This window comes from Balaenoptera musculus, chromosome 10 (assembly GCF_009873245.2).
Source record: "Balaenoptera musculus isolate JJ_BM4_2016_0621 chromosome 10, mBalMus1.pri.v3, whole genome shotgun sequence".
Lineage (NCBI taxonomy): Eukaryota > Metazoa > Chordata > Mammalia > Artiodactyla > Balaenopteridae > Balaenoptera > Balaenoptera musculus.
Window position 1 is genome coordinate 27770840 of NC_045794.1, and position 16429 is coordinate 27787268.

General features: G+C 37.2%; 1 protein-coding gene across 2 annotated transcripts in view; it reads right to left on the bottom strand.

Moving 5' to 3' along the window:
* The window catches only part of PKP2 (plakophilin 2), an 84724-nt gene that overhangs the window by 23671 nt on the left and 44624 nt on the right, over positions 1 to 16429 (bottom strand). For both annotated transcript variants that reach the window (XM_036865368.1, XM_036865367.1), the window contains exon 6: positions 14061 to 14238. In XM_036865368.1, the coding sequence (XP_036721263.1) occupies positions 14061 to 14238 (178 nt within the window). The remainder of the gene's footprint in view (positions 1 to 14060; positions 14239 to 16429) is intronic.

Consider the following 16429-nt stretch of genomic DNA (forward strand, 5'->3'; position numbering starts at 1 on the left):
TGTGTTTTCTTTTAACAATTATCCCAGGGGGGCTGGACCCAAAGTAGACAAATGATATTTATGAACTGGTTGGTAAGAATGAAGAATTTCTTTGGCAAACTGAAATGTCATATAATTTCTGTGAAGTACAACATTTAATCTGGGCCCACCTGCTAAGGACACGAATAAGATACTGGAAAATTTACTCTGAAGAGTGGGGACCTTTGCAAGGTGGCTGCTTAACATTTCTAATGAGACAAATATTCTTTAAAACATTGGATTCAGGGAGACCAGAGAGGGGTGACCAGGTAATCATGGCCATATTTGCTTCATTTGTTTGATTTGTCTGCTTTAACAACTTAATTATCGTTGAGAGATTTAAAAATAATGACCTAAAACCCCTGAGGCTTAGTTTATAAAACAGTTATTTTTAAAAATCACTTATACCTTTTAAAATTACTTAAAGAGAAACTTACACAATAATTTAACTCATTAAGCCACGTTTGTTTGTACATCTAAAATATTCAACGTATAAAATGTGATTATGACCAACAGAGTAATATGACTAGAAATACTGCCAATTCCATTATTTATGGACTTCATATTGGTTATGTTTATACATCAAATGTGAAGAGTTTAAATAATTAACCAAATAACTGAGGCTGAAGTTGATAATTCAACTTTTTATTTCTGGAAAAGTCATTCTCCAGACTGAACTATCTGGATACTTCTATCAGGTTTCTGTGTTGTTTACACTGTCTCAGCTAACATTCTTCTAGTTTATGTTAAACTATTTTCTAGTTTAACCACACCATAATCTAAATGTGTGGTAAATAACCACACATTTAGATTATGGTTTTAAAAAATAAGTTCTGGCCTGCTTTTAAATCTATAGTCTTACAAAAAAGGAAAATACTTATTTGATAATAAGGGAAATTAGACTCTCATTTAATTATCTAATTCTTAATTATTTAAATAACTAAATAGGATTATGCACAGACATAGACCAGATAAATCCTTTTCTGTTAGGAATATTTAGAATAAGGGATAACTGAGCAAAGGTAAATAGAATGAAAAGCATAATTAAGGAAATTCAGATTCAGCAAAGTTCTGAAGTTTGATATCCAGATATACATAAAAAATGAAATTCAGGAACACAATGACATGTTTTCTTGTGCAGGAGTAGATAGATATAATTGAATATATTAAAAATTTACATGGAGATATTATTTTTCCAGAAAGTAGTTGGTATTGATATTACCAAAAAACTTGCCCTTAACCCAGAGGCTCAACAGGATTAAGGCTGATAATTATAGCTTTTCTTTCTAAATGTACAGTTTGCTTCCTCTGACCCCTCCCCACCTTAGCTAGATTTATCATAAGTGACAATGGAAGTTTCTTTTAAGACATCATAAATTTTAGTACAAATAACTATATTACACATTCATTAAAATACATTTATTACACTATGACACATATAGGAAAGAGTGAAGTTTAAGTCACTTGCAGGAGAAATGTACTACCAATTGCTTTTCCTCTTCAACTGGCATAAAATATAATTAAGAAAAAGGAGTATATTTCATAATGTTTTATAGTAATGTTTTGTCATTTTGTCCTATTATCCTAAACAAAATGGCAAATTCTGGGGTGGCCTTTACAATGCAGAAACAGTTGTGTGTTTTTTAACTTTTAATTTATACTGGAGCATAGTTGATTAACAACGTTGTGTTAGTTTTAGGTGTACAGCAAAGTGATTCAGTTATACATATACATGTATCTAGTCTTTTTCAAATTCTTTTTCCATTTAGGTTATTACAGAATATTGAGGAGAATTCCCTGTGCTATATAGTAGGTCCTTGCTGGTTATCTACCTTAAATATAGCAGTGTCAATCCCAAACTCCCAGTCTATCCCTCCCCTCCACCCTTTCTCCCATAACCATAAATTGGTTCTCTAAGTCTGTGAGTCTGAGAAACAGTTGTTAATCAGATTGTGGCGATAAGATTAAGGCAGCAAGTTTATAAGGCTTTCTCATAAGCAAATGGTTAACAAATAATAGGAGTTTAGGAAAACAACTTTTCAGAGTTTTATGAATTCATATTTTTAATGACTATATTGAAAAAAGATAGAGATGAACTAGTGATAGCATGATGAGCTAAAGATTGAGAGGGACATTCAAACAGCTACTCTTCCTTTACCAGCTCCTTAAACGTGACTCTCGAGTCAACATTTTTTCCCAATCCCTAGGCAACATCAGTTAAGCAACTCAATGCCTGCATAACAGTCTTTTCAAACCTCTTCTCCACTTCTTATCAAATGGACTGTGATAATCTCTTCTGGTGCCTTTCCCCCACTAAAACTGGAGTTCCTCCAGGGCAGAGATAGGTCCCATTCCCCTTTGAAATTTCAGAAATTTAAACAGTGCTTTGGATACAGCAGGCACTCAAGTACTGGGAAGGACTGGATAAGAGCAAAAGAGGAAAGACAGACCAAGTGGTAAAATCCCAAGAAGGCTGGATTAGTTGCTTTTCTCAAATTTCTGATAACTGCTTCTATTATTGTGGAAGGGTCACTAGTACTTAATTTCTTCAACTTAAGAATGAGACTGCTAACAGAGGCTTTCTCAGATGAGTCTGTGTTTGGCCTGAAGTGTTTTCCAGAACTTTGAATGTCACTGCTCCTGGGGTAGGCATTTTTTTCCATCCTCTAGTCTGATAGCAGCCCATAGTCTCACAACTGTCTACTTAAGTGCCTGTCTGACCCCTGGAGGCATGTTAATTTCTGACCTCTAAATTGTTTTCACCTCTTCCCTTTTAAGAGAACAAAGAAGACTGAGGTAAGAAAGGAAAGAAGGAAAGAAGGAAGAGAAGGAAAGAGAAGGAAAGAAATCGTGAGAACCAAATGGAAGAATGGAGAAATAATGATAAATCTTTAGTAGGAATTTTGAACATACACCCTGATAATGACCATTGGTTTTATTTATGTCACATCCAAAGGTGTCCCAAAAGTGTGGCAATCAGTGAGGTGGAACATAGAGAACTGACAGCCATGTCACACCAATTCCCAATGAGTTACCCATACTAAATTGACAAACAGGGGCTCGCAATAAGTATGTGTAGGAGGGGTGTACAATCAAAGAAGGCAGCTAATGCTCTTTGGTAATTAACAATTCTATGGTTGTCACATAAGTCTTTTGCAGTTTGAAATGTTTGGAAGAGTATCCTACTAATCAAAATAAATTATTAAATATTTTAACTGTTATACTTCTTGTCCTAAGTAAATAAAAATAATTTTGAAAAAAAGAATGGGGCATTTTAGTAGGTTTTCTCCACTCAAAAAAAAAGGCAGGGTGGGTAATGCTGATGCTTCATAATACCTTCCAAGAAAACAAAGGAAATAATTCTTCTTTGAAAAGAGATATGTAAGGAGAAATATGCCTTTACCCTAATTATCCACATCTTGATGTTAATCAACTAATGGAAATTCAGTGCCAGCGGTATGCCAGTTTAACAACCAGCTTTCTGGGGTGGTGGAGTGGGGAGAGCTCTGATTTGTAGCATTTGCCAATTTCTATAATGTAAATACTCCCACCATGGCTGATTTCAAGCTACCAACATGATATCACTGAATGTGGAGGTATGAGAAGATCCTGACAACTGCTCTTGATGGCTCTAGCACAAATCGGAATGTATCAATTTATTTTTCCTCTCCTAACTTGGATTTTATTATTCATTATGCTAGCATAGTGTTTAAGAAAAAAATTGAAACTTGCAATGAACATTGTTTTCCCTATTGCAAAATTTGTATCACCTGTCAGTGAGTAACTTTAGTCATGAAAAGTATGTAATTCCAAAGGAATTACCTACAGAAAGCACCGAGGCCCACGGTAAATGCTGTGGCAGGCAGATGCTAATTCTGTAGAAAAATGACCTGATACCTGACAGATATGGTGTATCTGACAGTTTTCAAAGGATAAGCTGTGCATGTTCTCCTGTCTGAATGCGATCGCACTGTAGCAGCTCCAGGTGGGCAGAGCTGGAGTCACTGTCACAAGTTCATTAATGAAGCAAAGATTTTACCTGCTGAGCAGATTCACTCTGCACCACTGCTATATAAAGACCAGGGAAGTCCCTCTCAGAACTGATCTCACTGTCAAGTTAGTAAAGGGACAAAGTCACTGGTCTATGCAGAAGTTCTACTTCAAAGTAGACTGAAGGAATTTAGCTACACTAACCTAAGTCAACCACAATGCCCAAAATACTACTCATGTGGCCAGTTCACTGTTGGCTCTACACCCAGTGGGGGAGGCCATACCTCCAATGAACTTGTAGCAGTTACAATATTTGCTAACATTTATTTTTATGTAGTTAAGATTCACTCTTATTAGAGCTAGTCAACACCTGTCCTAAAATCTTTTTAGAGTAACTTGGAGTCAGAAATAAGCAACTATTCAGAAGACAGCTCTATTGTCGTGAAAATTGAGACTATTTGATTACAGGTTCCCTACAGGTCCCTTTCTAACTCACATCTCCTTACTGACTTTTATACTCATTGTGACAACATCTACCCGAAGTTGTCTACAAAGCCACCTCCTCTCTTGGAAAGACCTCCCAGTTCTTATGCTTTCTATCGTCTCTGTTAATAGGAAATGTAGTGCAGAGTTCCACTTGCATAGAACTCCTAAAAAAAGACAACACTGAAATGCAGACACAATGCCCATAATGAGACCTGAACGTGACTATACACTGGCCTACCTGATCCTGCGAGGTTGCGAGACTGTGAAGGGCAGAGGCTTAATCCACAGCAGAGCAGTCTGTAGACATGTGACTAATATCAATGTATCCAGCACACTGATGAAGAGCTTGGCCCTGGAGACAGCCTTCCTGAGTTAGAATTCCAGCTTTGTCTCTTACTAGCTGTATGATGTTGGGAAAATCTCTTAACCTCTCTGAGCTCCAGTTTCCTTATCTATAAAAATGGGAAGGCCTACTTTACAAGGGTTGCTCTGAGAATAAACTGAGGAAATCCTCATAAAGCATTCTGAACAGTTTTTACAACGTAAATATTAGCTATTATTATTATAAATTAGATATACAGATGAAATAAGAATAGATATTTTAGTAAGCAAATACTATGATGCTCAATTTCCCAGATATTTTGTAATATTCTGCTTCTGAAAGTAGTTCAAATCAGTGGTTTGGATTGACTTTGCAAACACTGTTTAAAATGGTGTCATTATGATGGGAGTGGATTCAGGCAATAACATACCTGAAGAATGTGTGCCAACGAGGGCACTGCTTCACCCAAACCATGCGAGTCTGTTATTCCTTGTTCATAAAAGGAGACTACAGGAAAAGATCTGTAACCAACATCTTTACTTTTAGATTTCCACCTTCCCAATACACCTTTCATGTTGATATTATAATTTTTCTTCTTCATGCAGAACTTATATTTCTATCCTCCCCACACTACTAACTTTGCTTACAGAAGAAAAATATTAACTTCTTAACATGATTTATAAGGCCCCCTCAGTCTGGCTTTAGCTAATGTTTCCAACTTCTGTTTGATTACTTTCCATCACAAATTTGATACCTTGCCAGACATGATTATCCATCTAATTCGTAATGGATTTTCATTTGCTCACTCGTTCATTACTCATTTCACTCAAATACTTTATACTTGCTTACTATATGTCAGAAACCTTGCTATGTGCTAGGAATTAGAGATTAGCAAAATGCATAGGCTTAGCTCTTAGAGTTCACAATCTAATAAAAAAGGTATGTAAACAACTTCTCAAAAAATAGTAATGTAATACAAAGTCTGTACAGAGGTGACTTACCTGTAAAAAGTCCTGTTTGAATTCTTAAAAACAAGTAATGGCTTTTGCCTGAGGTAGGAAAATGTTTTACAGAAAAGATGAACTTTATCTTTGCTATTATATGATTAGGAGATTAAGTAATCAGTAGGCAGATAATAGAAAATGTTTACCAGGCAGCAAAATTGAATAAAGCCTTGACTATATGAAATTACCTACAATATCTAAGGAAAGCAAGTACTTTGTAGCTTGCTTGTACTTTGGAGTATGTTTGCGGGAAAATGGGAAGTAAGATTGTAAAGAAGGTTGTGGATAGACTGAGAAAGGTTGCATATGCTCTAATTGAGGAAGGTGTCTTCTACTATTTTTGTTTTGTTTGTCCAGCAAGTGTTCCCCTCCCTCTTGCTACTTTAACAGACCTTGTTGCCATTGTTGCCATGAAGCAAGTATCTGATCCAGGTTTGGTCAATCTAGGGGACAGAGGCTCAAACGATACACACCTCTCAGAAGCAGGGTCAGGGTTAAACCTTCCAGGGGATTGACATTTAAAGGAAGAAGTGCACTTTTTCTGCTGGGTGGCTAAGCAAGGGCTGCCTGTGATTTAGGGATCAGCTACGTGGAGAAGGCTTGTTTGCATTTTTAGAGAATGAGCCCAGTAGTCTCCAAAGAGGACGAGTAAGCAGAGATGAGATATATAGGCATACCTCGTTTTATCGTGCTTTGCTTTATTGAGCTTCACAGACATTGCATTTTTTTTTTTTAACAAATTGAAGGTTTGTGGCAACCCTGTGTTGTTAGATGATGGTTAGCATTTTTTAGTAATAAAGTATTTTTAAATTAAGGTATGTATATTGATTTCTTTAAGACATAATGCCATTGCACACTTAATAGACTGTAGCATAATGTAAACATACTTAAATAAGCACTGGGAAACCGAAAAAATCGTGTGACTTCCTTCATTGCAATATTCACTTTATTGTGGTGATTTAGAACCGAATCCATATCTCCGAGGTATGCCTGTAAATAGGAGACTGAGTCCTAGAGATGCTGAATTTCTGTCCCAGTCCTTGAGGCCATGGTTCCTGGTGCACTTCTTTCACTTCCCCAAGTGACCATCAACATCTCAGCCAAATGAGCCACTTGATTTAAGGAACTTTGAATTGTGTATCTGCCATATTCAATTGAAAGAGTCCTGAGTCTGCCACGTTAAGAACTCTGTTGCACATGGTAAGGCAATGGGAGCGACGGAAAAATTATAAGACGCAAAATGTTTTTAAATGAATCAAAATGTTTTAATGAATCAAAAATACATTAAAAAGCGGTTCCAAGTGGGTGGAGTCAAGATGGTGTACTAGGAGGACGTGGAATTCACGTCTCCACAAAACTAGGGCACTTACCAGGCACCGGTGGGGGAACATGGACATCTAAGGGGACAGGAGGAACCCCCAGTGATCGGTTGTTAATTATAGTTTTATTTTTCCTAATATATTTTTTATCTTTCTAATTTTATTTTGTTTTTTATTCTTGATATTGTACTGCTCCTTTCTTCCTTCCTTCCTTCCTTCCTTCCTTCCTTCCTTCCTTCCTTCCTTTCTTCCTTTCTTTCTTTCTTTCTTTCTTTCACTGCACCACAAAGCTTGCAGGATCTTGGTTTCCAGGCCAGAGGTTGGGCTGAGCTCATGTGGTGGGAGCTCCGAGTCCAAACCCCTGGACTAACAGAGAACCTCAGGCCCCAGAGAATATCAATCGGAGTGAGGTCTCCTGGAGGTCCTCATCTCAGTACCAAGACCCAGCTCTATCCAACTGCCTGCAAACTCCAGTGCTGGACGTCTGAGGCCAAACAACCAGTAAGACAGGAATACAGCACCATCCATCAAAAAAAAAAAAGAAATGACAAAAAAGTATCTTACAGATGAAGGAGCAAGGTAAAAATCTACAAGACCAAAAAAATGAAGACGAAATAGGGAACCTTCCTGAAAAAGAATTCAGAGTAATGGCAGCAAAGATGATCCAAAATCTCAGAAACAGAATGGAGAAAATACAAAAACAAGTACCTAGAAGAACTAAAGAGCAAACAAACAGTGATGAACAACACAATTACTGAATTAAAAAGACTTTAGAAGGCATTAATAGCAGAATAACTGAGGCAGAAGAACAGATAAGTGAGCTGGAAGATAAAATGGTGGAAATACTGCCAGGGAGCAGAATAAAGAAAAAAGAATGAAAAGAATTGAGGACAGTCTCAGAGACCTCTGGGACAACACTAACCGCACCAACATTCAAATTATAGGGGTCCCAGAAGAAGAAGAGAAAAAGAAAGGGTAAGAGAAAATATTTGAAGAGATTATACTCGAAAACTTCCCTAACATGGGAAAGGAAATAGTCAATCAGGTCCAGGAAGCATAGAGAGCACCATATAGGATAAACCCAAAGAGAAACATGCCGAGACACATATTAATCAAACTATCAAAAATTAAATACAAAGAAAAAATATTAAAAGCACAAGGGAAAAACAACAAATAACATACAAGGGAATCCCCATAAGGTTAACAGCTGCTTTCAGCAGATACTCTGCAAGCCAGAAGGGAGTGGCAGGACATATTTAAAGTTATGAAAGGGAAAAACCTACAACCAAGAGTAATCTACCCAGCAAGGATCTCATTCAGATTTGAGAGAGAAATCCAAAGCTTCACAAACAAGTAATAGTTAAGAGAATTCAGCACCACCAAACCAGCTTTACAACAAATGCTAACGGAACTTCTCTAGGCAGGAAACACAAGAGAAGGAAAAGACCTACAAAAACAAACCCAAAACAATTAAGAAAATGGTAATAGGAACATACATATCGATAATTACCTTAAATGTAACTAGAGTAAATGCTCCAACCAAAAGACACAGACTGGCTGAATGGATACAAAAACAAGACCGATATATATGCTGTCTACAAGAGACCCACTTCAGACCTAGGGACACATACAGACTGAAAGTGAGGGGATGGAAAAAGATATTCCATGCAAATGGAAATCAAAAGAAAGCTGGAGTAGCAATTCTCATATCAGACAAAGTAGACTATAAAATAAAGACTTACAAGAGACAAAGAAGGACACTACATAATGATCAAGGGATCAGTCAAGAAGAAGATATAACAATTGTAAATATTTATGCACCCAACATAGGAGCACCTCAGTACATAAGGCAAATGCTAACAGCAACAAAAGAGGAAATCGACAGTAACACAAAAATAGTAGAGGACTTTAACACCCCACTTTCACCAATGGACAGATCATCCAAAATGAAAATAAATGAGGAAACACATGCTTTAAATGACACATTAAACAAGATGGACTTAATTGACATTTATAGGACAGTCCATCAAAAAACAACAGAATACACTTTCTTCTCAAGTGCTCATGGAACATTCTCCAGGATAGATCATATCTTGGGTCACAAATCAAGTCTTGGTTAATTTAAGAAAATTGAAATCGTTATCAAGTATCTTTTCTGACCACAATGCTATGAGACTAGATATCAATTACAGGAAGAAAACTGTAAAAAATACAAACACATGGAGGCTACACAATACACTACTTAATAACGAAGTGATCACTGAAGAAATCAAAGAGGAAATCAAAAAATACCTAGAAACAAATGACAATGAAAACACGATGACCCAAAACCTATGGGATGCAGCAAAAGCAGTTCTAAGAGGGAAATTTATAGCAATACAATCCTACCTCAGGAAACAAGAAACATCTCAAATAAACAACCTAACCTTACACCTAAAGCAATTAGAGAAAGAAGAACAAAAAAACCCCAAAGTTAGCAGAAGGAAAGAAATCATAAAGATCAGATCAGAAATAAATGAAAAAGAAATGAAGGAAACAATAGCAAAGACCAATAAAACTAAAAGCTGATTCTTTGAGAAATAAAAGAAAATTGATAAACCACTAGCCAGACTCATCAAGAAAAAAAGGGAGAAGACTCAAATCAACAGAATTAGAAATGAAAAAGGAGAAGTAACAACTGACACTGCAGAAATACAAAGGAATGAGAGATTTCTACAAGCAACTATATGCCAATAAAATGGACAACCTGTAAGAAACGGACAGATTCTTAGAAAAGCACAACCTTCTGAGACCTAACCAGGAAGAAATAGAAAATATAAACAGACCAATCATAAGCACTGAAATTGAAACTGTGATTTAAAATCTTCCAATAAACAAAAGTCCAGGAGAAGATGGCTTCACAAGCGAATTCTATCAAACATTTAGAGAAGAGCTAATACCTGTCCTTCTCAAACTCTTTCAAAATATAGAAGAGGGAGGAATATGCCCAAACTCATTCTACGAGGCCACCATCACCCTGATACCAAAACCAGACAAAGACGTCACAAAAAAAGAAAACTACAGGCCAATATCTCTGATGAACACAGATGCAAAAATCCTCAACAAAATAGTAGCAAACAGAATCCACCAGCACATTAAAAGGATCATACACCATGATCAAATGGGGTTTATCCCAGGAATGCAAGGATTCTTCAGTATATGCAAATCAATCAATGTGATACACAGTGTTAACAAATTGAGGAATAAAAACCATATGATCATCTCAATAGATGCAGAAAAAGCTTTCAACAAAATTCAACATCCATTTATGATAAAAACCCTCCAGAAAGGGCATAGAGGGAATTTACCTCAACATACTAAAGGCCATATATGACAAATCCACAGCCAACATTGTCCTCAATGGTGAAAACTGAAACCATTTCCACTAAGATGAGGAACAAGACAAGGTTGCCCACTCTCACCACTATTATTCAATACAGTTGTGGAAGTTTTAGCCACAGCAATCAGAGAAGAAACAGAAATAAAAGGAATCCAAATCGGAAAAGGCGAAGTAAAGCTGTCACTGTTTGCAGATGACATGATACTATACATAGAGAATGCTAAAGATGCTACCAGAAAACTACTAGAGCTAATCAATGAATTTGGTAGAGTAGCAGGATACAAAATTAATGCACAGAAATCTCTTGCATTCCTATACACTAATGATGAAAAATCTGAAAGTGAAATTAAGAAAACAGTCTCATTTACCATTGCAACAAAAAGAATAAAATATCTAGGAATAAACCTACCTAAGGAGACAAAAGACCTGTATGCAGAAAACTATAAGACACTGATAAAAGACATTAAAGATGATACAAACAGATGGAGAGATATACCATGTTCTTGGATTGGAAGAATCAACATTGTGAAAATGACTCTACTACCCAAAGCAATCTACAGATTCAATGCAATCCCTATCAAACTACCAATGGCATTTTTCACAGAACTAGAAATAAAGATTTCAGAATATGTATGGAAACACAAAAGACCTCGGATAGCCAAAGCAATCTTGAGAAGAAAAATGGAGCTGGAGGAATCAGGCTCCCAGACTTCAGCCTACACTACAAAGCTACAGTAATCAAGACAGTATGGTACTGGCACAAAAACAGAAATATAGATCAATGGAACAGGATAGAAAGCCCAGAGATAAACCCACGCACATATGGTCACCTTATCTTTGATAAAGGAGGCAAGAATATACAATGGAGAAAAAATAGCCTCTTTCAATAAGTGGTGCTGGGAAAATTGGACAGCTACATTGAAAGAATGAAATTAGAACACTTCCTAACACCATACACTAAAATAAACTCAAAATGGATTAAAGACCTAAATGTAAGTCCAGACACTATCAAACTCTTAGAGGAAAACACAGGCAGAACACTCTATGACATAAATCACAGCAAGATCCTTTTTGACCCACCTCCTAGAGAAATGGAAATGAAAACAAAACTAAACAAATGGGACCTAATGAAACTTAAAAGCTTTTGCACAGCAATGGAAACCATAGACAAGGCGAAAAGAGAACCCTCAGAATGGGAGAACATATTTGGAAACAAAGCAACTGACAAAGGATTAATCTCCAAAATATACAAGCAGCTCATGCAGCTCAATATCAAAAAAACAAACAACCCAATCTACAAATGGGCAGAAGACCTAAACAGACATTTCTCCAAAGAAGATATACAGATTGCCAACAAACACATGAAAAGATGCTCAACATCACTAATCATTAGAGAAATGCAAATGAAAACTACCATGAGGTATCACCTCACACTGGTCAGAATGGCCATGATCAAAAAATCTACAAACAATAAACACTGGAGAGGGTGTGGAGAAAAGGGAACCCTCTTGCACTGTTGGTGGGAATGTAAATTGATATAGCCACTATGGAGAACAGTATGGAGGTTCCTTAAAAAACTAAAAGTAGAACTACCATATGACCCAGCAATCTCACTACTGAGATGCCCTGAGAAATCTCACTACTCATATGCCCTGAGAAAACCATCATTCAAAAAGAGTCATGTACTACAATGTTCACTGCAGCACTATTTACAATACCCAGGACATGGAAGCAACCTAAGTGTCCATTGACATATGAATGGATAAAGAAGATGTGGCACATATATACAATGGAATATTACTCAGCCATAAAAAGAAATGAAATGGAGTTATTTGTAGTGTGGTGGATGGACCTAGAGTCTGTCATACAGAGTGAAGTAAGTCAGAAAAAGAAAAGCAAATACCATATCACATATATGTGGAATCTAAAAAAAAAATTGTTCTGATGAACCTAGGGGCAGGACAGCAATAAAGACACAGATGTAGAGAATGGACTTGAGGACACGGGGAGGGGGAAGGGTAAGCTGGGATGAAGTGAGAGAGTAACACTGACATATAGACACTACCAAATGTAAAACAGATAGCTAGTGGGAAGCAGCCGCATAGCACAGGGAGATCAGCTCGGTGCTTTGCGACCACCTAGAGGGGTGGGATAAGTAGGGTGGGAAGGAGACGCAAGAGGGAGGGGATATGGGGATATACGTATGCATATAGCTGATTCACTTTGTTATACAGCAGAAACTAACAACATTGTAAAGCAATTATACTCCAATAAAGACGTTAAAAAAAAGAAAAGCAGTTCTAGTGGACTGTACAGCAGATAAATTTCAAGGGATACTACCTAGAGAATTTCTGTCTACTGAAATAGCCCACCAAAGCCCAGCTCAATTTGGCAGCTCTGATCCCACTCAGCTGGCATGAACAGTCCTTTGTTCTGCATTCCTGCAGCACTTCACGTGTTCCTGAAACTTCTGATTTAGTAGGTCTGGGGTGAAATCTGAGAATTCTAATAAGTTCCAGGTAATGTATATGCTACTAGTCCAGAGGCCACGTTTTGAGAATCACTGCTCTAACATATTTCATTGCATTCTAGTTTATTTGCTCATCTGCATCCCCTGCTAGATTAAAGGTTAGTTAAGAATTTTCTTATTCATCTTTGTAAAACTCTCAGTGGCTAACATAATTCTTTATAAAAAACTGGCATTTGATATGCATTACTGTGTGATTAACTGTGGAGATAAGATAAACATCTTACCATAATAAATTCTCTCTGTTATCATCCAAACAGATTCCCTCAAAAAGTGAACTGTGAAACTAGAGAAAAGATCAAAAGGCAGAATATGACCGAACTTATTCTGGGCTGCCTAATTTTAATTACATATCTATCCGGTTTCTTTTAATCCTTGGACATAAAGGACAATGATTATTTTCAAATATATATAAGAAAGCTTGAGAGGCACACTTCTACAAAAGTTGAGACTAACGTTTCTTCCTCCTGCATGTGTTTCTATTTCCTCTTGGTTTAGCTGGCATCTGACAGCCCAGGGGAGAAAACATTTCTAGCATTTTTTCATCCCAATATTTAGAAATGTTGATCAAACTAACGTTTTTTGTAAGCTATTCTTGTGGCAAGACATTCTATCCTTTTAGGCTTTGTTGCCTATTTAAAAACAGCAGGTTCAAAACTATTTTTTTAATCATGTCATTAAATTATATTTTTGTGAACTAAAAATACACCATGGAGCCTGGCTTAAATCCTGTGAGACAGGGAAGGCCAGTGTGCCTGGACTTCTAGGTGTTCGGATTGGATTTCTAGTTTCTTTATCGGAAGACATGCTCTCTCTCATGAGCTAATGTGGGTAGCTTCTGGAATCAAACATGTCTGGAAAAAATACTCTTTCTACATTGTGCTTCTAGTATTTAGAGTGATCTTTATAATTTTTACCGTATCTCCAGGTAATTGGGTAGAGTTTTAGACAGATCTGGATGCAATATTTAAAGTGTACAGAGAAAAGGTTAAGGGCGGTTGTAGAGTAGTATTACCTTAGGCATCCTGTGACATTGTAGAATATATCAAAATCGAGCAAACCATTCGCTTTGGGGTAGTCTCCTTCTGGCCACCCCGAAAAGGGGATGATGATATTCTCAGTCAGGATAAGCAAGGCTTCTGTTACCATGAGATTCTTAAGTCTGTCATTAGAGGACAAATTCCACAGCAAACCTAGAAAAGCAAAGAGTACCATCAAAACAGTGCAGGGTTGGGTCAAAATGACTGCTGAAAAGATCAGTTAAGACCGTCACCCCTAGAGCTATGGCTAGTTATAAAAGGAAAAAAACCCAACAAGGTAGGAGGAGACAGCCCTTTTCCCAAGGGAAAGAACCTGTTTAGACCTCATTAGATGGCAATGGAAGCTGTTCCATAAGAATAATTAAAAAAAATATATATATATGTATACTAGTGGTGAGACAATGGAATATTACTCAGCCATAAAAAGAAATGAAATTGAGTTATTTGTAGTGAGGTGGATGGACCTAGAGTCTGTCATACAGAGTGAAGTAAGTCAGAAAGAGAAAAATGAATACCGTATGCTAACACATATATATGGAATCCAAAAAACAAAAAAATGGTCATGAAGAACCTAGGGGCAAGACGGGAATAAAGACACAAACCTCCTAGAGAATGGACTTGAGGATACGGGGAGAGGGAAGGGTAAGCTGGGACAAAGTGAGAGAGTGGCATGGACTTATATACACTACCAAACATAAAATAGATAGCTAGTGGGAAGCAGCCACATAGCACAGGGAGGTCAGCTTGGTGCTTTGTGACCACCTAGAGGGGTGGGATAGGGAGGGTGGGAGGGAGGGAGATGCAAGAAGGAAGAGATATGGGGACATATGTATATGTATAACTGATTCACTTTGTTATAAAGCAGAAACTAACACACCATTGTAAAGCAATTATACTCTAATAAAGATGTTTAAAATATATATATATCTATATGTATACACACACATATACATAGAGAGAGAGATGAAGAAAGAGAACTTACAATGTAAAACTATACATGTTTAATCAAGAACATAAATGAATGCCAAAAATCCTTATTGCTGTTTCTCTTAAAAGACCCTACCACAAAGCTGACCTTATTAGTATAATAAATTCTGGGCTCACCAACAGGAAAGTCTGAAATGATCCTGTTGTAATTAAGAGTTCAGCATTTTAAAAGTCATAGTTTTCTCCCTTAGATACATACATATCTAAGGACATCTCTGCCTGCCTCCTGCTCCCCACTACCTGCAACTCCCACCTGACATCTGCCTTCCAATAATAGCAGGAAGAGCCTATAGAAAGCTTTTGCCTATGCCTGTCAACAGTAGGCTGCTCAACATCACCAATTAATATTTATTAACTCCTACCCAATGGCAGACTTTATGTCCTCCCAGAATTTATGCTGGCTCTACCTCATCTACTTCTTATATTACAGTTTGGCAGAGAAGGAGAGACAAGAGCATTTTATCTACCTGCCAACTTGCATGGCCTAAGCATTGGTCTAAGACTGGTACCACATTTACTCACTTAACTTTCCTATTCCTCTTGAATCCCCTCCACCCACAATTAAAAAGAAAGGCCATAAAGCCAACTCAGGAAGAAATTAAGATAACAGAATACTGTATTTCCCAGGGCATTTGTGAGACAGGGACTGAAGCTGGGTACTGAGAGAGAATACAAAGTGGCATATACACTTAGGATTTGTTTTTCTCACAAATTTGGTGCTCAAATACCTCTGATTCAGTGGAAGGACTATACCCCTATTTCTTGCTATTCCAGTGACTCCCAGCAGGTGTCAAGTTGCTTTGCCATCATTCATTCTTCAGTAAGTTACTCTAACTCGCTATTATCCAGGAAAGGAGAAACAGAGAGGGGACAGAAAGAGAAGGGATCTTCATTTTCTTCCTATTTATGCCCCCACCACCCAGTCAGTTAATTCTTACCTCTTAAATTTACTGCTTCATCTGCATGAAGGACAGAGGAAGCACAGATATACAGGACAGTCCACTTTATGAAAAAAGCAAACAAGGTGGTCTTGCCAGAATTACATGGTGATATCACCTCCCCTGATATTAATGACTGAAATAATAGTCTGTATGGTTAAAGCTTAGTAGTTAATCAACCATACTTGTATTTGGCCCATCAATTAGAACACTCTAGGCCTAATGTAGTCTTTTGGGCTTAAACAGTTTACTTTGTGTACGAGTAACTGATTTTTTAAATAACCAAATTTCCACCATAGCTTACATCTAGCTGCCATTAGACAGAGCAATGCTGGGTCTAGTGCTTCGTGAGGACTAGAATTCTGGCTGATGAGAAGGTCTTTTCCTGATCAAACTGGCATTTGGGGTTAGTCATGAGC